This window comes from Manis pentadactyla, chromosome 2 (genome assembly GCF_030020395.1).
Source record: "Manis pentadactyla isolate mManPen7 chromosome 2, mManPen7.hap1, whole genome shotgun sequence".
In the NCBI taxonomy this organism is placed as follows: domain Eukaryota; kingdom Metazoa; phylum Chordata; class Mammalia; order Pholidota; family Manidae; genus Manis; species Manis pentadactyla.
This window is the reverse complement of record NC_080020.1, coordinates 201822346-201848667: the sequence shown is the minus strand read 5'-3', so window position 1 is coordinate 201848667 and position 26322 is coordinate 201822346. Positions and strand designations below refer to the sequence as shown.

Sequence of the window (26322 nt, the reverse complement as noted above, 5' to 3'; positions counted from 1 at the left end):
CAGGATTGCTTTCACTGTTCGGGGTCTTTGGTGTTTCCATATGAATTTTTGAACTATTTGTTCCAGTTCATTGAAGAATGTTGTTGGTAATTTGATAGGGATTGCATCAAATCTGTATATTGCTTTGGGCAGGATGGCCATTTTGACAATATTAATTCTTCCTAGCCAGGAGCATGGGATGAGTTTCCATTTGTTAGTGACCTCTATAATTTCTCTTAAGAGTGTCTTGTAGTTTTCAGGGTATAGATCTTTCACTTCCTTGGTTAGGTTTATTCCTAGGTATTTTATTCTTTTTAATGCTATTGTGAGTGGAATTGTTTTCTGGATTTCTCTTTCTATTAGTTCATTGTTAGTGTATAGGAAAGCCACAGATTTCTGTGTGTTAATTTTGTATCCTGCAACTTTGCTGAATTCCGATATTAGTTCTAGTAGTTTTGGTGTGGAGTCTTTAGGGTTTTTTATGTACAATATCATGTCATCTGCAAATAGTGACAATTTAACTTCTTCTTTACCAATCTGGGTTCCTTGTATTTCTTTGTTTTGTCTAATTGCCGTGGCTAGGACCTCCAGTACTAGGTTGAATAACGTTGGGGAGAGTGGGCATCCCTCTCTTGTTCCCCATCTCAGAGGAAAAGCTTTCAGCTTCTTGCTGTTCAGTATGATGTTGGCTGTGGGTTTATCATATATGGCCTTTATTATGTTGAGGAAGTTGCCCTCTATGCCCATTTTGTTGAGAGTTTTTATCATGAATGGATGTTGAATTTTGTCGAATGCTTTTACCGCATCTATGGAGATATCATGTGGTTTTTGTATTTCTTTTTGTTGATGTGGTGGATGATGTTGATGGATTTTCAAATGTTGTACCATCCTTGCATCCCTGGGATGGATCCCACTTGGTCATGGTGTATGATCCTTTTGATGTATTTTTGAATTCGGTTTGCTAATATTTTGTTGAGTATTTTTGCATCTACATTCATCAGGGATATTGGTCTGTAGTTTTCTTTTTTGGTGGGGTCTTTGCCTGGTTTTGGTATTAGGGTGATGTTGGCTTCATAGAATGAGTTTGGGAGTATTCCCTCCTCTTCTATTTTTTGGAAAACTTTAAAGAGAATGGGTATTGTGTCTTCTCTGTATGTCTGATAAAATTCCGAGGTAAATCCATCTGGCCCGGGGTTTTTTCCTTGGGTAGTTTTTTGATTACCGCTTCAATTTCATTGCTGGTAATTGATCTATTTAGATTTTCTGTTTCTTTCTGGGTCAGTCTTGGAAGGTTGTATTTTTCTAGGAAGTTGTCCATTTCTCCTAGGTTTTCCAGCTTGTTAGCATATAGGTTTTCATAGTATTCTCTAATAATTCTTTGTATTTCTGTGGGGTCCATCATGATTTTTCCTTTCTTGTTTCTGATTCTGTTGATGTGTTTTGATTCTCTTTTGCTCTTAATAAGTCTGGCTAGAGGCTTATCTATTTTGTTTATTCTCTCGTAGAACCACCTTTTGGTTTCATTGATTTTTTTTCTATTGTTTTATTCTTCTCAATTTTATTTATTTCTTCTCTGATCTTTATTATGTCCCTCCTTCTGCTGACCTTAGGCCTCATTTGTTCTTCTTTTTCCAATTTCGATATTTGTGACATTAGACTATTCATTTGGAATTGTTCTTCCTTCTTTAAATATGCCTGGATTGCTATATACTTTCCTCCTAAGACTGCTTTCGCTGTGTCCCACAGTAGGTGGGGCTTTGTGCTGCTGTTGTCATTTGTTTCCATATATTGCTGGATCTCCATTTTAATTTGGTCGTTGATCCATTGACTATTTAGGAGCATGTTGTTAAGCCTCCATGTGTTTGTGAGCCTTTTTTGCTTTCTTTGTACAATTTATTTCTAGTTTTATACCTTTGTGGTCTGAAAAGTTGGTTTGTAGGATTTCAATCTTTTGGAATTTACTGAGGCTCTTCTGTGGCCTAGTGTGTGATCTATTCTGGAGAATGTTCCATGTGCACTTGAGAAGAATGTGTATCCTGTTGCTTTTGGATGTAGAGTTCTGTAGATGTCTATTAGGTTCATCTGTTCTAGTGTGTTGTTCAGTGCCTCTGTGTCCTTACTTATTTTCTGTCTGGTGAATCTGTCCTTTGGAGTGAGTGGTGTGTTGAAATCTCCCAAAATGAATGCATTGCATTCTATTTCATCCTTTAATTCTGTTACTATTTGTTTCACATATGTTGGTGCTCCTGTATTGGGTGCATACATATTTATAATGATTAGATTCTCTTGTTGGACTGAGCCCTTTATCATTATGTAATGTCCTTCTTTATCTCTTGTTACTTTCTTTGTTTTGAAGTCTATTTTGCCTAATATTAGTATTGCAACACCTGCTTTTTTCTCGCTGTTGTTTGCATGAAATATCTTTTTCCATCCCTTGACTTTTAATCTGTACATGTCTTTGGGTTTGAGGTGAGTCTCTTATAAGCAGCATATAGATGGGTCTTGCTTTTTTATCCATTCTATTAGTCTGTGTCTTTTGATTGTGCATTCATTCCATTTACATTTAGGGTGATTATTGAAAGATATGTACTTATTGCCATTGTAGGCTTTAAGTTTGTGGTTACCAAATGTTCAAGGTTAGCTTCTTTACTATCTTACTGTCTAATTTAACTCGCTTACTGAGCTATTATAAACACTGTCTGATGATTCTTTATTTCTCTCCCTTCTTATTCCTCCTCCTCCATTCTTCATATGTTGGGTGTTTTGTTCTGTGCTCTTTCTAGGAGTGTTCCCATCTAGAGCAGTCCCTCTAAGATACCCTGTAGAGGTGGTTTGTGGGAGGTAAATTCCCTCAACTTTTGCTTGTCTGGGAATTGTTTGATCCCTCCTTCATATTTAAATGATAATCGTGCTGTATACAGTATTCTTGGTTCAAGGCCCTTCTGTTTCATTGCATTAAATATATCATGCCATTCTCTTCTGGCCTGTAAGGTTTCTGTTGAGAAGTCTGATGATAGCCTGATGGGTTTTCCTTTGTAGGTGACCTTTTTTCTCTCTGGCTGCCTTTAATACTCTGTCCTTGTCTCTGATTTTTGCCATTTTAATTATTATGTGTCCTGGGGTTGCCCTCCTTGCGTCCCTTGTCATGGGAGTTCTGTGTGTTTCTATGGTCTGAGAGGCCATTTCCTCCCCTAGTTTGGGGAAGTTTTCAGCTATTATTTCTTCAAAGACACTTTCTATCCCTTTTTCTCTGTCTTCTTCTGGTACTCCTATGATGCAAATATTGTTCCGTTTGGATTGGTCACACAGTTTTCTTAATATTCTTTCATTCCTGGAGATCCTTTTATCTCTCTCTGTGTCAGCTTCTCTGCGTTCCTGTTCTCTGTTTTCTAGCCCATTAATGGTCTCTTGCATCTCGACCATTCTGCTTTGACGTCCTTCCAGAGATTGTTTTATTTCTGTATTCTCCCTCCTTAGTTCTTGCATGTTTCTCTGCAATTCCATCAGCATGGTTATGACTTTTGTTTTGAATTCTTTTTCAGGAAGATTGGTTAAATCTACCTCCCCAGATTCCTTCTCAGGAGAGGATGTCGAAGCTGTCTGGGTTAGTCTTGTCTGGATCAAATTTTTTTGCCTTTTCATGTTGATAGATGCAGTGGTATGCTATTGACTCGTCTGTCAGCTGGGAGAGCCAGGACCTTTTCCACTTGCTCCTGGCCTTTCTTTACTGGGACAACGGCGACCCCCTAGCGGCTTGTGTTGGGCAATTGCATGTAGACTGGGTCTGTTTCTTGCCCAGCCGCTATGGAGGAAGGTCCTTTGCTGTGGGTGTGGCCAGCCTCAGGCTGCCGCTCTGCTATGGTGGGACGCCAGACTGGGAACAGACAGGGGGGCTCTTTATCACCATGAGGGGTTTCAGAGCTGCTGCACTGGGGGTTAGGGTGCCCAGAGTTCCCCAGGATTTCCAGTTGCTGGGCTAAGTGTCCCGGGATGCTTCTGTCCAGCTGTGGGGTCCCTGTCCCTTTAAGACTTTCAAAAAGCACTTGCTTTTCTTTGTCCTAGGGGTGCCGACTGCAGGGACCCACTCACAGGTCTTACTGTCCTGTTTCCCTAGTATCCAGCACCCCACGCCTGGGTGCGGATGACTAGGGCTGGCTATTTAGCAGTCCTGGGCTCCCTCTCCCTCCCCGCTCCAACTCCTCTCCTCCCGCCGGGAGCTGGGGTGAGGGGTGCTCGGGTCCCGCTGGGCAGGGGCTTGTATCTTACCCCCTTCGTGAGGCGCTGGGTTCTCGCAGGTGTGGATGTGGTCTGGCTGTTGTCCTGTATCTTCTGGTCTCTCTTTTAGGGATAGTTGTATTTGTTGTATTTTCAAAAATATATATGTTTTTGGGAGGAGATTCCCACTGTCCTACTCATGCTGCCATCTTGGCTCCGCCCCTCTCAACCAGTCTTTTTTAAGGTCGCCTAAAACACCATAGTAAAATGGGAATTGCTGATGGGAAGACTGAAAATCTTAGAGAGATGAGAATAGATGGATTTGGGTCCAAGAGGAAAGATTATCCTTGCAAAAGAGCAATACCTACATTTCATTTTGAGACTGGAGCTTTAGAAGGCTGAGATATCTTATGTGGGTAAATGGTGGAGGTGATGCAGGATGACATTGTTCTCAGTAAAAGCAGCCCTCTGTTACAGAATTGAAGTTTTTATTTTTAATGGACAGTATAAGAACAATATAGTAAAATATCACATAATCAGACTCCATTACTTCAGAATTCTACTTGTTAGAATTAAGATCCAGCTGAACTTTGACTTGCCCATAAATATTGGATTTATTATAATAAACAAATAGTAAATCTAAAGGCTCGTAAATTTAGAGGTATCGTTTTTACAAACAATTAGTGGTTAAATTATCCTTATCAACTCATGAAAGCCTGTTTCCAAGGACTTTTTCTTAACAGCTGTTGTAACAGAGTTATGTGTTATATAGAAAGATGGTCCCAGTTATTACATTTGCAGCACATTCCCTACCTTTCTCTCCTTTTCCCAACATAGCAACAGACTACAGGGTTCAGTCTCCCCTGGGCTGGGTCTAGGGGTATCTGAGGGCAATATGCATGGCCATGTGACTAAAATGGGAAAGGGGAGGAAAAAAGAATAAACTCCTAGTTTGGTCCCAATCTTTTCTTTTTCTCACTACAGCGCCTCTTCCCAGCTCTAGTAGTAGGCCTTGGCATTCATTCAGTTTTATCTCAAATTGATTTTCCTCAGAAATAAAGAAATGTTTTATTTTTAAGTTCCATTTGCACCCAATTATACAGGTGTACTTTGACCTTTTCTGTGGTAGATGAAAAAATTAAAGGAAGGGCATTGAAAATAGTCTTTTATCCAACCCTATTCTTTTTATTACTGTGTTAAAATGTTAAAATTGAAAAAATGTCCAGAATACTATACATTTCCTTCAAAGTAGAAGATATGAGAGACGTTCTAAAACGAGTGGGCTGGGAGCAGAGAGGGATTCTTTATTATCACCAATAGGTGGTAGCAGTAGAAAGAACACTAGCTAGACCACAGTCTCTGAGAATGCCCCAAAAAAATTAATAAAAGAAAGAGAGAGAGAGAAAGTGACAGGGAACTGACCTGGGGTTCTTGAGTTTTCCCCTCAATTGGCAGAGCAGCATGCCCTGGTTTCTCTTATTCATCTACCTCACCTTAAACACACGGAAACAACTCATTTCTTTGGCCTCTCTGGAGTCTGCATCAGACCATGGAACTCACCACCAGTGCCTTTGGAGTAAGGGAATCCTGTTCCCCTCATCAGAAGGAAAGAGCCAATTAACATGTCCACCCTTCCTAATAGGCTTTCTCAGGACGAATGCAATATCTGGTGTTTGGTGTTGTTTGAAAATAATTTGTTGACATTTTATTAAAGAGATGACTTTAATCTTACCTTTGGGTATCAGCGTAGGAGTAAAGATTGAGTAATACTGGTCAAAGCACTGTTTTCACTGAAATGTGGGATTTGAATATAACTGTAGATTTCTTGTGTTCTGCAGATTTAATATGGTATTTTTTAGGAGATAATACCAGTGTCTTCCATATCCATTCACTGAATTTCTCAGTTTGGCAACTGAATTAAACTAGACATATTCATAGTTAAAAAAGTAGTCCTAAAATGTATTACCAGTGACCTTGACCTCTATCACTGGCCATTCAATTCATTCTTAGCCTCCTTCATTCAAGTTAGGTTCAAAATTCACATACGAGAAGGATGGCAGTAGTTGAGGATTCTTAAGAAAAAAGAACAAAAGTAGTATCAAACTACCTTTCCCACTTATTTCTCTTTTCTTTTTCCTGGCACATTTGTTCAATACCAGAAATGCCAGAAACAGCATTGTATATTAAAATGTTGACTTAAGTTGTTGACATATTATGCTCGGACACTGAGCAGTTTGGACATAAATGTACCCTTCATTAGCTTTAACGTGTGTTGAGGTAGGCAGGGAGAGGTAATTTTTATTTTAATTAATGTCTGAGAAACTTGTGGCTTAGCCTTTGTGCAAAGAAAACTTGCATATACACATACAGGAAACAGGAAATTAATCTTGTAAACTGCTGGGCACCTGAAATGGCCTGTATTATACTCTACTACCTGACTGCCCCTATTATGGGCAAACTTGCTAAGAATTTTGTTTCTTCCTGTAAGTTTCAGATTTTCAGTTCTGTAGGTAGGACTGGGAAAGATTTGGTGGATGCAATGAAGTGTGTAAACCCAGATTAGAACAAATGCTCAAAGTGTCTTTTTTTAAATTACTGCCAAAAATTTCAGTAGGTTGATCCAGTTTGCATATTCCTAATAGGACATTTCTGTACCCATGGCAGTTCTTACCAACCAAAATTTGAGCATAGTGTGGTATCATATCTGATAAAGGGACATTTTGGGGTGGCAGAAGTAACTTCATAGCTAATCCTTTTAGTCTAGTAAGTAGGTGACAAACCAAAACTCTGTTTTATGTCTGATAAGCTCTGTATGTTTTCTTCCTCCAAACCATTTTTCCTTACCTAAAAATGTAAATTAACAGGAATTTTCAAAATAATTAAAGTTTTATTGAGCTATAATTAACATAACAGCTTTGTAGTTTAAGGTGTACAGCATAGTGATTTGATACATGTATATATTTTAGAGTGACTACCACAATAAGTTCAGTTAACATACATCACCTCGCAGAGTTACAGGTTTTTCTCTTGTGATAAGGACCTCTAAGTTGTACTCTCAGCAACTTTCAAGTATACAATACAGTATTGTTAACTATAGTCACCATGCTGTGCATTAAATTCTCAGAACTTATAACTGGACATTTGTACCTTTTGACCACTTTCACCCATCTTCCCATTGAATAATTTTTAAACTTATAATTATTTTCATTTTTCCAAGGGACCTAAGGTCTATTTATTGATTTACTTTGGCAAGGTTTAGATAAGGCTTTACCTTCCCATTTTGAATGTGGTAACTAGTACTTCAAGATACCAACTTCCAAAAAAAAAAAAAAAGCTTTATTTTGGCTCTGCCAGCCTCACTAGTCAGCAAAGTTTCCTTGAATAAGGCATTGTGAACACGAAAGAAAAACATTTGAGTACTACCCTAATTCTAAAGAATCTGATTACATTATATATTTGCTTTTTCATTCAATCAATCTCCACATGGACTTGACCTAAAATATTTTTCTCGTACCTGTCTTATCCCTCCCTGGGTACTTGTAAAGTACTATGAGTGTACAAGAAAGCTGAGATGTCTTTCAGTCATCAAACTGGTACAGTTGGACCAATTTTAAAAATACTAAAATACTTGTTTGGTTATTCAGAAGCCATCAGTGCCCACTTCTGCCCCAATATCTTCCCTAGTTCCCCATATCTCAGCAAATAAGGGGTTGATCCTTGGCAGAGCAAAAGACCTCCAGGTCAGCAGTGGTTGTTAAATGTTAAATATTATGACCGATACCTCTAAAGGAAATGAAGACTTTTTTGCTTCCTTCAGAGGAACATTGAGTGAAGATGTGAGTCCTAGTCACAGCTTTGTCAATAAATAACTGTGTCATTGTCTAAGCCACTTCTGTACCTCTGGGTCCTCAGTTCTAAAACCAGAATAGTAGTACCTTATCTAATTACTATATAAAATGATTATAAGAGATAGTTAAGTTCTGAGGCTAAAATATCCTTCATGGTCTATGGTACTACTTTAGCTTACCTTTTTTAAAAAATGTATTTTGAAGTATTTTCAGAGTTACTAAAATTAACATAAATGCCAAAGATCGTATTAAGTTTTACTACCTGCCTTGCAGACAACTTGCTGAAAATAGGTTTTTGTGTATTGAATCATAGGAACTTAACAACTATTCACATTGTAGTTCTATTAAAGTTTTCTCCCAAAAAGACACTAAATTCTGATGGAAATGTTATCACTAGTGTTTTTGTCTTTCCCTTTTCATATTAGGTGTTTATCAGATAAGCAAACAAATCAAAGCTCACGATGGCAGTGTGTTTACACTTTGTCAGATGAGAAATGGTATGTTATTAACTGGAGGAGGGAAAGATAGAAAAATAATTTTGTGGGATCATGATCTGAATCCTGAAAGAGAAATAGAGGTAAGAATGAAAATGGAACATGAACATTTAAAAATGTTAAAAGCCCTCTAACTCACATCTTTTGTGTCACATTAAAATGACACACTTTTCTGGGAAATTGGTGTACATTTCTTGTCATTTCATTCCCTCAAAAAACAAAACAAAACAAAAAGACCATTCACTAAACAAAATAATCTGAAATAATTAAAAAAAAAAAAGATTGGCAGGATAATTAACTTGCTTGTTATTTCTGAAATTAATTTTTAGTGATCCAAAACTATAACCATGCAAACTTAAAATTCAGCAAATATTCATCAGATACTATATCCACTGCCAAGGCATACGAAATGGCCAGTTTAATTTTAAAACTTGAATATAATCTTTTAAACAATGGGACTAAAAACCTGATAGGTATTATCAATGAAAATCAATGTGCTCAATGAAAATTTACATAATTGAATTAGGTCCCAAGAAATGAAACGGTTAAGTATAATAGTATTTTAGGTCAGTGATTCTCAAAGCAAGAGCAAATCTCACAGAATTTAATGTTGCTTCTGTTTTTTGGTGACTGAAAATTTTAATTTATACTGTTTTCAACACAAAACATGGTTTCCAGATAAAATCTTCTCTAAAAAAGAGAATCCTAATAGTATTGCTTTGGGGTTTATTTCCAAGAATATAGATAAGAAAGAGTTGTTTATCACAACCTGTGTTATTTCCATATAGTGGAAATGCCATCTCCTTTACTATTTCTTTTCTTCACAGAAAACTCATATCCTTTGTAATCAAAAGCTATCCCATCAAGTTAATTCCTCCCTTTGCCATTTCCAACATAAACTGGATTACTGTTAGAATAGTTCTTTGTGCTTTTAGGAGTCATTTGGATCCTACTTCAAAAAGAAGAAATCAATTGCATTGTTTCAGAAAGAGTCATTCTTTGAGCTTATTGTATTTTTAATAAAACATTGACTAAGAGTATACCATGTAGTATAGTACATTAAATAAGATTGATCTCCCAAGGAGTCCTATTAATACATTATAACACTTTATAGTATATTGCTTTTTAGTTTACAAAGAAATGCCATATATGTTATTCTTGTATTTTGATTCTTACAACAATCAAGAGTAGATATAGGGCATGTATTATTATTATTATTATTATCTCCATATTACAGATAAGTTTTGTCTTGGGCTAAATGACTTCACCCAAAGTAAAGTAACTTGTAAATAACAAAAACAGACCACGTTCTTGATAAAATAGAACCTACTTCTTTTTCCCCTACTGCTAATCCATAACTCTTGAAACCATATAAAATATAAACTTCAATAGACTGAAAGCAAAGAATGTTGAAAATAATGCATTATAACTTCTGTGTAATAAAATGTAATTGTATGAACAAGTAAATCACTATTAGCATAATATTAGCATATTACTTTCAAATTTGGAGTTCTGTAATTTATTACCTCATAAATTGCTTACAGCTATAAATGCTGTCCACAGGTAGTAATTATTGCATTTTACTATGCATATGATTTCAAATTTATTTTTTCAGGTTCCTGATCAGTATGGAACAATCAGAGCTGTAGCAGAAGGAAAGGCAGATCAATTTTTAGTAGGCACATCACGAAATTTTATTTTACGGGGAACATTTAATGATGGCTTCCAAATAGAAGTACAGGTAATGTTTATGATTTTAATAATTAACTGAATATTTTTCATGATAATTTTTGTTTCTTACAACAAAGTGTACATTTCATTTTCAGGGTCATACAGATGAGCTTTGGGGTCTTGCCACACATCCCTTCAAAGATTTGCTCTTGACATGTGCTCAGGACAGACAGGTGTGCATGTGGAACTCAGTGGAACACAAGCTGGAGTGGACCAGGCTCGTAGATGTGAGTAAAGCAAAATGCAATTATAATCTCCCCACAGAAACTCCCTAATTAGGAAATTGGCAGCAGCAGAAGAAAAAGGACTCAGCATTGGCTAAAAACAAGTGTACTTACATAGTTTAGTAAGGGAATGGTGTAGAGGAAAGTGGTTTAGTCACAAAGTATAACATGAATCCACTCTAAAAAAGCAAATTAGCAGGGTAAGAGCTCGGTTTTTCTCTCAGTTTTAGTAGTAAAAATCTGAAAGATTTCATATGTTTATGGAGCATTATTTTGGAAATGTGTGGGCCTCTGGTGGTGTTGCAGTCAGATTTAGTAAGTGCTGCTCACTAACAGACTCTATCTTCTTTTTGAACTAGTCTCTTACTGTATTTTCTCCCTACCCCACCCAGATGTCCACCTTCTCTAGCTCAAAAGGTGTATACAGATTCCTTATAGTCTCTGAGGAACTGTGCAAATGTTTGTTATTATCCTCATTATTGTTCCACTGCCTAGCCACAAGCTAGTTGTCCTTTCCCCTCACTACTCTGCCAGCATATCCCCTTCTGCTCTGAAATTCTTTTTCTTCTCATATCCATGTGGTATTTCCCATTGGCTACAGTAAAGTTGATTGGAATTCCATGTTCATATAAAACAAGATACTTTCAAATATGTTTTTGCCACTGTTCCCTAGATCTAGGGAGACTTTCTCATGTACCCCCCAACAGCTGTCTGTCTCTCTTCTAGGAACCAGGACACTGTGCAGATTTTCATCCAAGTGGCACAGTGGTGGCCATAGGAACGCACTCAGGCAGGTAGGGTCTTTAAGGGAAATGTGAGCTGAGTAATCTGAAGTGGTGGGATATTTAACCATTACTCAGGAATGTTCTCAATCTGATCTGAGAATTAATCTTTTAAGTGGCATATTAATATGCTTGTTGCTCTTATCTGTTTTATAGACTCATTCAGTCATTCAGTAATTATTTGTTGAGTGCCTGCCATTTGTTAGACACTATTAAGGATGTTCAGGCTTCATCAGAATACAAAACAAAAATCCCTGCCCTTGTGGAACTAACATTTTAGTGTGTGTTGGGGGTGGAGGCAGAATAAAAAATGAGTATTTATAAGTAAGTTAGAAAATGTTAAGTGCCATGGGGGTGGGAATGAGGGTTGAGCATAGGAAAAGTGACTGGGAGTGCAGTTGCAAAATGGTAAATAGGGTGGTCAGGAGAGACATCACTGAAAAAGTGATAACTCAGCAGACCTGACCCTCTGAAATTTTCTGTGGTATCAGAATTGTCATTAAGGAAGGGAACTGAGGTTGAAATAAATCAGTTGACACGTTTTTGAAGTTGTTAGTGCTATAGCTTTTGTCAGCATGTCTTTTTTAATGCTACACAGATAGAATAAAGGTCTGTTTCCTGTGCTAATTACTTGTCTTTGTAGACCTTATATATAGTACCTTTCCAAAGTTATTAATTAAGTACATATACTTATTATCTATATATTTTTAATTGAGTCCTTATTATTCCCTCTTCTATTAAGTAGCTCTCATCACAAATAATTTCTTTATATTAAAAAGGCAGAGGAAGAATATGAAATCATTTTCTATAAATTAAACTCACAGAAAATGTGGAGTGCTGATTTCTTTTTTTTTTTTTCAGTTTCCAAAATTTTATTGAGATGTTGGGGAGAAACAACCAACATATACATTCCTCATTTCATTACAGTTGGATTTTACCCTCAGGATAGGGTCTTCTCTGGCATTGATCTGACTTCACATCTCTTTGGTACTCCCATTCTGCGCTCTTGGCTGCCTGGTGTGGTTTGAAGCCCAGCACAGCAGAGCCCGTGGGTGGGATCACAAGTGGGAGCGGTAATGGCATTTGCCTGTGGGGGAAGGACATATTTGCAACGGGGACACCAGTTAGAACACACCCATCCAGCCTCTTGCTGCCCACACGTGAATGTAATCAGAAATGAAGTCCTCAGGCTGAGTGTCAGGCTCCTGTGAGAGTTAACTCCAATGGGGGCGGCCTGGGACATCCAGCTCCCCCACGTTTGCCTGCTCATCCCTCACTCACCATCATCTCGCTTTCTATTCTTCAGGCTGCCCTTCTGGTATTTTCTCTTGTTGCCACCTCTCTTGACTCCCTTGTGAGGAGCTCGGCTCTTGCCCCTCCTCATGCCATGGCTGTTTGCTTTACGGCTGGTCGACATTGTAATTTCTGCCAAAATGAGGGGCTTTGCAAGGCCCAGAGGCCCCGAGTGTGGGGTATTTAAGGCCTTGGCCATTGTGACTGTGCAGGGGTGTGGGTGGGGTCCCACTGTGATGTCACTAGCTTTTTTACCCTTTGGTCATATATGTGAAATAAGGTGGCCACTTGAAACTAGCTCAAGGCTACCCTCAATTTTGAGGTCCTTTTGATGGTAAATGAAGCTTTTCAGATAGATGTTACTGAGCAACTGAATTCCAGCCCTATACTGGGCCATCTGGGGAGTACCAGAGACCATTAAATACAGTACCTTCTGTCTGTAGAGAATTTAATGGTTGTTGAATGTGGGGATCTGCATGTGGGTTTAAGTCTCTCTTACAGCACTGGGATATAAATGACTTCTCTAAGGACATGACTTTAGGAAATCCAATTCAGTATGACCCAAATACAAATATTCCTTCTCTTCCATGCAAACCAGGATTGCTCAGCCTCAGCACTGCAGACACTATGGGCTGAGTAATTTCATGGGGGTGTTTGGGTTGGCTTCAGTGTCAGCCGTCCTGGAGTGAGGACAGAGCAGGCTGAGCATTGGGCCCTGCTGTCTGCCTCTGTTTCTCTTTCCATTGCTACCCCAGGGCTGCTGAGCCAACAGCATGGTGTTAGAACACCATCATGAGTTCATTCCTAACCCTTAGTGGAGCTGGAGAACCAGCTCTTCTTGAGACTTGGCTGCTAATCCAGACTGCTGTCTCCTCACTTTCTTTTTTATTAAGGTATGATTGATATACACTCTTACAAAGGTTTCACATGCAAAAACAATGTGGTTACTACATTTACCCATATTATCAAGTCCCCACCCATACCCAAATGCAGTCACTGTCCATCAGTGTAGTAAGGTGCCACAGATCCACTATGTGCCTTCTCTGTGCTACACTGTTCTCCCCGTGATCCCCCAGACCGCGTGTACTAAACATAATACCCCTCAATCCCCTTCTCCCTCCCTCCCCACCTGCCCTCCCACACCCCTCTCCTTTGGTAACCACTAGTTCATTCTTGGAGGCTCTGAGTCTGCTGCCATTTGATTCCTTCAGTTTTGTTTCATTGTTACACATGGAGTGCTGATTTCTAATGAAGTGTAACTATTATGAATATACTTCTGTGAATATTGTTGTTTATATGACAAGTATTTCAAATCAGCCAGTTCATTTAATTCTAACTAAATTTAGTCATGAAGAGGTTTTATTTAATAGCAACTTTTTCCCTTTAGCTGTTGCATAGAAATTAACACCTCTGGAAACTTAGAACATTCAAATTCCTTCGCATATAGTGCTACTAAATCTTTCAGAAGCGTGGAAAATATGGTCTTTACATTAAAGGTAAACTTGCAATGTGAATATGTAACTAGAGATGGCATCTGAGTGGTTCTGAAATAACCGATTTGTAGAATTGGGCTGCTTGGAGAGTAATTGGTGATGACTTGCAAATACAGATGGCTTTGTTATCTCAAATTTCCCCAGACCACATGTCAGTCACAGATTATTACATAGACTTGGACTAAATAGACATGTGTATGACAGATCGTTCTGTAGGAGTTGGAGGCAATTATTTTCTATTATACCCCAAAAATTAGTCTTAAGCATATAAGTAACAACCTGAGCCATGGTACTGAACTGGTTTTCAGAAAATTACAACAGAGTTCACCTCAGATCTATTTTTCGGGCAGCTTAAATTAATACCACAAATGCTAAAATCAGTGAAATAAGTGTAAGAGGTACCATTTTTTCAGTATCTAACAGGCCTTGTACTAAACTCTTTTATATGTTACTTTAAACCATCATGAGAGCACAACAAAATACTAATACTTCATGGCACAGACAGGAAACTAAAGCCCATGGAGTTGGCCACTGTGACTGAGCTGGGGTCTGAACTCAGGTTTATATTCCAAAGCTGACCTCTTTCTCCTACTCCACCAGTACTTTGCAATGTGCTTTACAGTGTTGTAGTGTTACTTAGAAATATTGTAAGGATAGTTTACCTCTGAAGGTTTAATCACTTGCTGATGTATTTTAAAAGGCATTTACCCTACGATGGCATTAAACACTGAAAGGAGTCTCTGGGCTAGAGGAATTTGAGTCATTAAGAAACAGCACTTGATTGGATAGTGGAGGGTATGTGTGTGTGTGTGTGTGTGTGTGTGTGTGTGTGTGTACATATAATATATACACACAATGCAGACACCCAGTTTTTAAGGAAAAATGGTCTGAAATTTAAACTCACTGAAATTGCTTTCTAACATTTATGTAGCTGTGATGTCATTAATAAGCATAAAATCAAAAGTCACTCAATTCAGGTAACTTAAAGTTAAGCTAATTAATTCTCTTGGATCTGTAAGCACAAAATACCTTATAAATGAGAGTGATATAAATAAAAAGTATTAGCAGTCAGTCCTTTCTGGTGTGGAGCTGGAGATATTTATAATCAGAAGGAGATGTAGTTATCAGTGTTCACTCTATACATAACTCCTGTCTTTGGTTTTACAATCTGGTTAGATTCTTGATTCTTAGAGAACTTTCTCTATTAATTTATTCATTCATTCATTCATTCAGTTGGTTATTATTAAGGTGTCATTGATATACAATCCTATGAAGGTTTCATATGAGCAACATTGTGGTTACTACATTCACCCATATTGTCAAGTCCCCACCACATACCCCGTTACAGTCACTGCCCATCAGCATAGTAAGCTGCTATAGAGTCACTACTTGTCTTCTCTGTGCTATGCTTCCTTCCCCATGCCCTCCCTACATTATGTGTGCTAATGATAATGCCCCTTAATCCCCTTATCCCTCCCTTCCCACCCATTCTCCCCAGTCCCTTTCCCTTTGGTAACTGTTAGTCCATTCTTGGGTTCTGTGAGTCTGCTGCTGTTTTGTTCCCTCAGTTTTTGCTTTGTTCTTACACTCCACAGATGAGTGAAATCATTTGATACTTGTCTTTCTCTGCCTGGCTTATTTCACTGAACATAATACCCTCTAGCTACATCCATGTTGTTGCAAAAGGTAGAATTTGTTTTCTTCTCACTGCTGAAAAATATTCCATTGTGTATATGTACCACATCTTCTTTATCCATTCATCTACTGATGGACACTTAGGTTACTTCCGTATCTTGGCTATTGTAAACAGTGCTGCAATAAACATAGGGGTGCATATGTCTTTTTGAATCTGGGATCTTGTTGTATTTGGGTAAATTCCTAGGAGTGGAATTCTTGGGTCAAATGATAATTCTATTTTTAGTTTTTGAGGAACCTCAGTATTGTTCTCCACAATGGTTGAACTAATTTACATTTCCACCAACAGTGTAGGAGGGTTCCCCTTTCTCCTCATCCTTGCCAGCATTTGTTGTTTCTTACCTTTTGGATGTTGGTCATCCTAACTGGTGTGAGGTGATATCTCTTTGTAGTTTTAATTTGCATTTCTCTGATAATTAGTGATGTGGAGCATCTTTTCATATGCCTGTTAGCCATCTGAATTTCTTCTTTGAAGAAGTGTCTGTTCAGATCCTCCACCCATTTTTTAATCAGGTTATTTGCTTTTTGGGTGTTGAAGTGTGTGAGTTCTTTATGTATTTTGATTGTTAACCCCTTGTCAGATATGTCATTAACAGATATATTCTCCCATAGTGTAGGATGCCTTTTTGTTATACTCATTGTGTCCTTTGCTGTACAGAAGCCTTTTAGTTTAATATAGTCCCACTTGTTCATTTTTTCTTTTGTTTCCCTTGCCCGAGGAGGTGCGTTCAGGGAAAGTTTGCTCATATTTATATTCAAGGAATTTCCACCTATGTTTTCTTCTAAGAGTTTTATGGTTTCATGACTTACATTTAGGTCTTTGATCCATTTTGAGTTTACTTTTATGTATGGAGTTAGACAATAATCCAGTTTCATTCTTTCACATATAACAGTCCAGTTTTGCCAACACCATTTGTTAAAGAGGCTGTCATTTCCCCACTATATATCCATGGCTCCCTTATCCTATATTAATTGGCCATATATGTGTAGGTTTATATGTGAGCTCTCTGCTCTTGCATTTCTCATTTGTTTTTAATTTTTCACAGGTCTGTGAATACCTGGCTATACTTTCTAAAACTCAAAGTTCCTCAGTGGTAGCCATTCAGATTATTGTCACTTGACCCTAATCCTGAAAAGGAATTTAGGGCAAGGTATTTTTTTTTAAGTATAACCCATCACAGGTATAAATTGTACATGATCCAGAAAAGGTAATCTGGAGAATGTTTAAAGATATCTTCATGTCTATATCTAGAAATCTCCTTGTAATCAAGAAGTAAGCCCAAGGGCGAATAAATTATCACAGTGATAAATAAAATTACCATTTTCTAAAGAATAATACTAGTACAATTTCTAGGTGAAAAAAATACATAGCCCTAAGTGGACATAGCCCTTAATATGCTAATTCTTACAGAGTAAACTTTATATAGCTTATAACCTGTAACAGCTTTATTGAGACACAATTCATAGACCATAAAATTCATCCAATTAAAGTGTACAATTCACTCATTTTTAATAAGTTCACAGGGTTGTGCAACCATTTCACAAGCTAATTGCAAAACATTTTCATTACCCCCCCTCAAAAAAAAATACCCTGTTTACGCATTAGGAGTCACTCCTCATTGCATCACCCACTTCCCCCAGTGCCTTAGGCAACTGATCTACTCTTTGTTTCTATAGGTTTTTCTATTCTGGATTTTTCATATAAATAGAATCATACAATATATGGTCTTGTGTGTCTCACTTTTTTCACTTCCCATGTTTTCAAGGTTCATCTATGTTGAACAGCATGCATAAGTACTTCATTTCTTTCTGTGGCCAAACAATATGTCATTGTATGGGCATACCTTCATCAGTTGATGGACATTTGCGTTATTTCCACTTTTGGCTACTGTGCATATGCTGCTTTGAATATTCATGCACAAGTTTTTCTGTGGACTTAGCTCTCTTGGGTATATACCAAAGAACAGAGTTGTTGAATCTGTGGTAACTCTGTGTTCAACATTTTGAAGAACTACCAAACTGTTTTCCATAACAGCTACACACATAATGCCACCAGCAAAATAAGTGGGTTTCTCCACATCCTTACCAACACTTGTCACTGTATTTTGATTATAGCCATCCCAGGGAGTATGAGGTGTTTTTTCCTTATGGTTTTGATTTGCATTTTTCTCAGGGCTAATTATGTTGACTATATTTTTCATGCACTTATTGGCCAATTGCATAACCTCTTTAGAGAAGTGTGTGCTCATATCCTGTGCCCTTGAGTTGGTTTGCTTTTTATTATTGAGTTGTTGAAAATTCTTTATATATATTGGATTTGAATGCCTTATCAGATAACATGATTTGCAAATGTTGTTTCTCATTCCAAGGGTTGTCTCTTCATTTTCTTGATGGTAACATTCGTGGCACAAAAAGTTTTAAATTTTAAATTCTTTCTCTTATCCTTGCTCATAGGATTTACTCCTAAGAATTTTATAGTTTTAGCTCTTACCTTTAGGTGCCTGATTGGTCTTGAGTTAATCTTTGTATATAGTGCAAGGTAGATAAACAACTTCATTCTTTTCCACTTGGATATCCAGTTGTTACAGTAAATTTGTTGAAAAGTCTATTCTTTCCCTATTTAATAGTATAGACCTCTTGTCAAGAATCAATTGACCGACATTCAAGATGGCAGTGTGAGAGGTGAGACAGAGAATTCCTCCCAAAACCACATACAGTGTGAACATATAGTTAATACAACTAGCCCTAAAACAGGAACAGGAAAGAAGACTGCACCAGACTGCATACAGACCTCACGAACAGAGCAGACCTCACGGAACAGTTTAACATACAAAAGCCTTGATCCGGTGGGACTCAAGCCTTTCCCCCACCCCAGCTCACCGGTGGGAGGAAGAGAAATGGAGCAGGGAGCAGGCGGAAGCCTAAGACTGCTGAACACATAGCCCTGGAGGTCTGCTTTGGACCACAGACCTACACTGTGTGGTACTCTGGAGGTTGCTGGGCTTGGGGAGCTGGGACAGGTGGAGTGCTTGAAAGACTGAGAGTCTGGCCGTTTGTGGAGGACGGGGATCAGCATTGGGCCGCTCGGGGACAAAGGAAAGGCGGTGGTCTGAGAGGCTTCCTAGCAGCGAGAGGGCTGCTGAAGGGGCAAGGTTTGCACAGAGCTTGATACGCAGGAGAAGGGATAGGTGGACAAGCTTGTCTGGGCACACTCTGCCCTTAGAGTTGGGAACTTCGAGGAGCTTCAGGCACCCCATCCCCCTGGCTGCCTTCTCAGCTCTGAGGCCCCGCACTGTAATACGCAGCCTGCTGCGCCTTCCTCCAGGCCAGCCACAGGGAGGCCCCGCCTACAACAGCTAGAGATGCCAAGCACAGAGGCGTAACTGTGTGCTTGGCTCACTGGCTCTGATACTGGAGAGGCACCGCAGATGGGAATCGGGAAACAGCTATTTCCTTTCCACAGGCACCAGCTCCACTCCCCTTACAACCCCCAACCTCACTCTAGGGGCTGAGCAGCTCCAGAGACTAAAGCTGCTGGACACTAGAGGGTGCCACATAGAATTACGAAACATCAAAGGACCTGGTTCAGACAAAAATATCACAAACCCCAAATAAAGGCCCAAATGAAACTGAACTCACCAATCTTCCTGAAAGGGAGTTTAAAATAAAAATAATAAATATGCTGAAGGAGGTATACAAAAATATTCAGGAACTCAGGGACAAATTTAAGATGAAGATTCAATCATTAAGAAATTCCATATCTGAAATGAAACATACACTGGAGGGATTTAAAAGCAGATTAGATATAGTAGAAGAGACGGTAAATGGGATAGAATTAGAGAAGAGGAAAACGAAGAAGCTGAGGCACAGAGAGAAAAGAGGATCTATAAGAATGAAAGAATATTGAGAGAACTGTGTGACCAATCCAAAAGGAACAATATCTGCATTATAGGGGTACCAGAAGAAGAAGAAGAAGAGAGAGAAAAAGAGATAGAAAGTGTTATTGAGGAGGTAATTGCTGAAAACTAACCCAGTCTGGGGAAGGAGATGGTCTCTGAGGCCATGGAGGTGCACAGATCTCCCAACACAAGGGAACCAAGGGAGACAACATCAAGACATACAATAATTAAAATGGCAAAGATCAAGGATAAAGACAGACTTTTAAAGCAGCTAGAAAAAGAAAAATGATCACATACAAAGGAAAACCGATCAGGCTATCATCAGATTTCTCAACAGAAACCATACAGGCCAGAAGGGAGTGTAATGAAATATTTAATGCAATGAAGCAGAAGGTCCTCGAGCCAAGAATACTGTACCCGGTAAGGTTATCATTTAAATTTGAAGGAGGGATTAAACAATTATCAGGTAAGCAAAAGCTGAGAGAATTTACCTCCCACAAACCACCTCTACAGTCTATTTTGGAGGAACTGCTATAGATGGAAGTATTCCTAAGGCTAAGTAGCTGTGACCAGGGGAAATAAAACCACAGCAAAGTAGAACAATTAACTACTAAGCAGATGCAAAATCAAATCAACTACCCCCAAAATCAATCAAGGGATAGACAAAGAGTACAGAATATGATACCTAACATAAAGAATGGAGGAGGAAGAAAAAGGAGGAAAAAAAAACCTTTAGGTTATGTTTGTAATAGCATACTAAGTGAGTTAAATTAGACTGTTAGATAGTAAGGGAATTACCCTTGAACCTTTGGTAACCACAAATCTAAAGCCTGCAATGGCAATAAGTACATACCTATCGATAATCATCCTAAATGTAAATGGTCTGAATGTACCAATCAAAAGACATAGAGTCACTGAATGGATAAAAAAACAAGATCCATCTATATGCTGCCTACAAGAGACTCACTTCAAACCCAAAGACATACACAGCCTGAAAGTAAAGGGATGGAAAAAGATATTTCAAGCAACTAATAGGGACAAAAAAGCACGAGTTGTAGTACTTGTATCAGACAAAATAGATTTCAAAACAAAGAAAGTCACAAGAGACAAAGAAGGACATTACATAATGATAAAAGGATCTGTCCAACAAGAGGATATAACTATTATAAATATCTATGCACCAACACAGGAGCACCTACATATGTGAAACAAATACTAACAGAATTACAGGAGTAACTAGAATGCAATGCATTCATTTTAGGAGACTTCAACAGACCACTCACTCCAAAGGATAGGTCAACCAGACAGAAAATAAGTAAAGAGACAGAGGCACTGAACAATGTTATTAGAACAGATGGACCTAATGGACATCTACAGAACACTTTATCCAAAAGTAACTGGATACACATTCTTCTCAAGTGGACATGGAACATTTTCAAGAATAGATCATATACTAGGCCACAAAAAGAGCCTCAGTAAATTCAAAAAGATTGAAATTATACCAACTGGCTTCTCAGATCACAAAGGTATGAAACTAGAAATAAATTACACAAAGAAAATGAAAGAGCCCACAAATACATGGAGGCTTAATAACATGCTCCTAAATAATCAATGTATGAATTACCAAATAAAAAGAGAGATCAAGCAATATATGGAGACAAATGACAACAATAATTTAGCATGGAAAAATCTGTGGGACGCAGCAAAGGCTGGGATAAGAGGAAAGTATATTGTAATACCAGCCTACCTCAGGAAAGAAGAACAATCACAAATGAACACTCTAAACTCACAATTAATGAAACTAGAAAAGGAAGAACAAATGAGGCCCAAAGTCAGTAGAAGGAGGGACATAATAAACATTAGAGAAGAAATTTTAAAAATGGAGAATAATAAAATAATACAATCAATGAAAGCAAGAGCTGGTTCTTTAGGAAAATAAACAAAATAGATAAACCCCTAGCCAGACTTATCAAGAAAGAAAAAAGAGTCTACACACACATAAACAGAATCAGAAATGAGAAAGGAAAAGTCACTATGGACACCACAGAAATACAAAGAATTGTGAGAGAAAACTATGAAAAATTATATGGTAACAAACTGGAAAACTTAGAAGAAATAGACAACTTTCTAGAAAAATACAACCTTCCAAGGCTGACCCAGGAAGAAACAAAATCTGAATAGACCAATTACCAGCAAGGAAATTGAATCGGTAATCACAAAACTACCTAAGAACAAAATCCCTGGACCCGATGGCTTCACTGCTGAATTTTATAAAACATTTAGTGAAGACCTAATACACATCCTCCTTAAAGTTTTCCATAGAGTGGAAGAGGAGGGAATACTCCCAAACTCATTCTACGAGGCCAACATCACTCTAATACCAAAATACCAGGCAGAGACACCACACACACAAAAAAAATTACAGACTAACATCCCTGATGAACATAGATGAAAAAATACTCAACAAAATATTAGTAAACCGAGTTCAAAAATACATCAAAAAGATCATCCATCATGATCAAGTAGGATTCATCCCAGTGATGCAAGGATGGTACAACATTCGAAAATCCATCAACATCATCCACCACATCAACAAAAAGGGCAAAAACCACATGATTATCTCCATAGATGCTGAAAAATCATTCGAACAAAATTCAACATCCATTGATGATAAAAACTCTCAACAAAATGGGTGTAGAGGGCAAGTACTGCAACATAATAAAGGCCCTATATAACAAACCCACAGTCAACCAACATACTTAACAGTAAGAAGCTGAAAGCTTTTCCTTTAAGATTGGGAACAAGACAAGGATGCCCACTCTCGCCACTTTTATTCAACATAGCTCTGCAGGTCCTAGTCACGGCAATCAGACACCACAAAGAAATAAAAGGCACCAAAATTGGTAAGGAAGAGGTCCAAATGTTCCTGTTTGCAGATGACATGATATTGTATATAAAAAACCCTAAAGAATCCACTGAAAAACTACTAGATCTAATATCTGAATTCAGCAGAGTTGCAGGATACAAAATTAATGCACAGAAATCTGTTGCATTCCTATACACTAATGATGAAGTAGCCAAAAGAGAAGTCAGGAAAACAATTCCATTCACAGTTGTATCAAAAAGAATAAAATAACTAGGAATAACTGTAACCAAGGATGTGAAAGACCTATACCCTGAAAACTATGGGACACTCTTCCAAGAAATTAAAGAGGACACTAATAAATGGAAATTCATCCCATGCTCTTGGCTAGGAAGAATTAATATTGTCAAAATGGCCATCCTGCCTAAAGCAATCTACACATTCAATGCAATCTCTATCAAAATACCTACAGCATTCTTCAATGAACTAGAGCAAATAGTTCTAAAATTCATATGGAACTCCAAAAGACCCCGAATGGCCAAAGCAATCCTGAGAAGGAAGAATAAACCAGGGGAATTATGCTTCCTGATTTAAAGCTCCACTACAAAGCCACAGTAATCAAGACATTTTGGTACCGGCACAAGAACAGACCCATAGACCAGTGGAACAGACTAGAGAGTCCAGATATAAACTCAAGCATATATGGTCAATTAATATACAATAAACGAGCTATGGATATACAATGGGGAAATGACAGCCTTTTCAACAGGTGGTGTTGGCAAAACTGGACAGCTACATGTAACAGAATGAAACTGGATTATTGTCTAACCCTGTACACAAAAGTAAACTCAAAATGCATAGATGAATGCATAAAGAAGATGTGGTACATATATACAATGGAATATTATTCAGCCATAAGAAGAAAACAGGTCCTACCATTTACAACAACATGGATGGAGCTAGAGGGTATTATGCTCAGTGAAATAAGCCAGGCAGAGAAAGACAAGTATCAAATGATTTCACTCATCTGTGGAGTATAACAACAAAGCAAAAACTGAAGGAACAAAACAGCAGCAGACTCACAGAACCCAAGAATGGACTAACAGATACCAAAGGGAAAGGGACTGGAGAGGATGAGTGGGAAGGGAAAGATAAGGGGGAAAATGGGGCATTATGATTAGCACACATAATGTAGGGGGTTGGGGACATGGGGAAGGCAGTGTATACAGAGAAGACAAGTAATGATTCTATAGCATCTTACTACGCTGATGGACAGTGACTGTAATGGGGTATGTGGGGAGGACTTGATAATAGGTGGAGTCTAGGAACCATAATGTTGTGCAAGTAATTGTACATTAACGATATCAAAAAAAGAACCTAAAGTATCCACTCCAAAACTACTAGATCTAATATCTGAATTCAACAAAGTTGCGGGATACAAAATTAATACACAGAAATCTGTTGCATTCCTATACACTAATGATGAAGTAGCAGAAAGAGAAATCAGGAAAACAGTTCCATTCACAGTTGTATCAAAAAGAATAAAATACCTAGGAATAAACATAACCAAGGAAATGAAAGACCTGTACTCTGCAAACTACAAGACACTCACGAGAGAAATTAAAGAAGATACCAATAAATGGAAACACATCCCATGCTCATGGATAGGAAGAATTAAGTCAAAATGGCCATCCTGCCTAAAGCAATCTACACATTCAGTGCAATCCCTATCAAAATACCGACAGCATTTTTCAATTGAATTAGAGCAAATAGTTCTAAAATTTATATGGAACCACAAAAGACCCTGAATACCCAAGGCAATCCTGAAAAGGAAGAATAAAGTGGGAGAATTACACTCCCTGACTTAAAGCTCTACTACAAAGCCACAGTAATAAAGACAATTTGGAACTAGCACAAAAACAGACCCATAGACCAATGGAACAGACTAGAGAGCCCAGATGTAAACCCAAGCATATATGGTCAATTAATATATGATAAAGGAGCCATGGACATACAATGGGGAAATGACAGCCTCTTCAACAGCTGGTGTTGGCAAACTGGACAGCTACATGTAAGAGAATGAAACTGGATCATTGTCCAACCCATACACAAAAGTAAATTCAAAATGGATCAAAGACATGAACGTAAGTCATGAAACCATTAAAACTCTTAGAAAAAAACGTAGGCAAAAATCTCTGGGACGTAAACATGAGCAACTTCTTCATGAACATATCTCCCCAGGCAAGGGAAACAAAAGCAAAAATGAACAAGTGGGACTATATCAAAACAAAAGGTTCTGTACAGCAAAGGACACCAGTAGTAGAACAAAAAGACATCCTACTGTATGGGAGAATATATTAACAAATGATGTATCCAATAAGGGGTTGACATCCAAATTATATAGAGTTCATGCACCTCAACAAACAAAAAGCAAATAAGCCAATTAAAAAATGGGCAGAGGATCTGAACAGACAGTTCTCCAAAGAAGAAATTCAGATGGCCAACAGGCACATGAAAAGATGCTCCACATCCCTAATCATCAGAGAAATGCAAATTAAAACCACAATGAGATATCACCTCATACCAGTTATGATGGCTGCCATCCAAAAGACAACAACAAATGTTGGCGAGGATGTGGACAAGGGCGAATCCTCCTACACTGCTGGTGGGAATGTAAACTAGTTCAACCATTGTGGAAAGCAGTATGGTGGTTCCTCAAAAAACTAAAAATAGAGTTCACGTGCCGGCAGCGGCGGACCCTTATAGACCTCTCATGGATCAGCTGGGCACTCTCAGCCTGAATAACGAGGGAGTACTGAAACCAGAGACAATTAAAAAACCAGAGACAAGCACAACGATTACTTGAAGAAATCCATGCCATGAAGCCCAGGTCCCTTGCTGCACAGCAGAGGAAAGACCAGAATGAGCACTTTCTCAGGGAAGCAAATCCTGAGAAGGAGCTGATCTGGGCCATTTTCTTGTTCTTCTCTGAAGTTTTTCAACAAAATACATCATCAGCCTCATAAGGAATTTCTGAAAGCAAAAAGGTAGATGTGGTCACAGTTACTCTTTGCTTCCCAAGGCAGAAGACCTGTTGAATTTCTAATATTAGAAAGAAGAGGAATTAGGAAGCAACCTAAGTGTCCATCAGTAGATGAATGGATAAAGAAGCTGTGGTACATATATACAATGGAATATTATTCAGCCATAAGAAGAAAACAAATCCTACCATTTGCACCAACATGGATGGAGCTAGAGGGTAATATGCTCAATGAAATAAGCCAGGCAGAGAAAGACAAGTATCAAATGATTTCACTCATCTGTGGAGTATAACAACAAAGCAAAAACTGAAGGAACAAAACAGTAGCAGACTCATAGAACCCAAGAATGGACTAATAGATACCAAAGGGAAAGGGACTGAAGAGGATGGGTGGGAAGGGAGGGATAAGGGGGAAAACGGGACATTACTATTAGCACACATAATGTAGGGAGTTGGGGACATGGGGAAGGCAGTATATACAGAGAAAACAAGTAATGATTCTATAGCATCTTACTACGCTGATGGACAGTGACTGGAATGGGGTATGTGGTGGGGACTTGATAATAGGGGGAGTCTAGTAACCATAATGTGCAAGTAATTGTATATTAATGATATCAAAATTTTTTTAAAAAAGGAATTAGAGGCACATGAATATTATATATGAATATGAATATTATATATATATATTTCATGATATGTGTTATCTTGTTTAATTGATTTACAACTACTTTAATAAGGATACACAATTTCATTTTCAAAATATGCC

The 26322-nt window shown here is 38.1% G+C and overlaps 2 protein-coding genes across 5 annotated transcripts in view; one reads left to right on the top strand and one right to left on the bottom strand.

Moving 5' to 3' along the window:
* The window catches only part of EML4 (EMAP like 4), a 193181-nt gene that overhangs the window by 137325 nt on the left and 29534 nt on the right, over nt 1–26322 (top strand). For all 4 annotated transcript variants that reach the window (XM_036925586.2, XM_036925587.2, XM_057497260.1 and 1 more), the window contains 4 exons: nt 8468–8619; nt 10152–10277; nt 10363–10494; nt 11218–11285. In XM_036925586.2, the coding sequence (XP_036781481.2) occupies nt 8468–8619; nt 10152–10277; nt 10363–10494; nt 11218–11285 (478 nt within the window). The remainder of the gene's footprint in view (nt 1–8467; nt 8620–10151; nt 10278–10362; nt 10495–11217; nt 11286–26322) is intronic.
* On the bottom strand, nt 11306–12765 carry TNP1 (transition protein 1). Its single transcript, XM_057497263.1, has one exon. The coding sequence runs from the start codon at nt 12763–12765 to the stop codon at nt 12547–12549; it is 219 nt and encodes a 72-aa protein (XP_057353246.1). The 3' UTR covers nt 11306–12546.

Bases quoted from the DNA above. Each gene is read 5' to 3' on its own strand.
- TNP1 (XM_057497263.1), bottom strand. From the start codon at position 12,765: ATGGCCAAGGCCTTAAATACCCCACACTCGGGGCCTCTGGGCCTTGCA.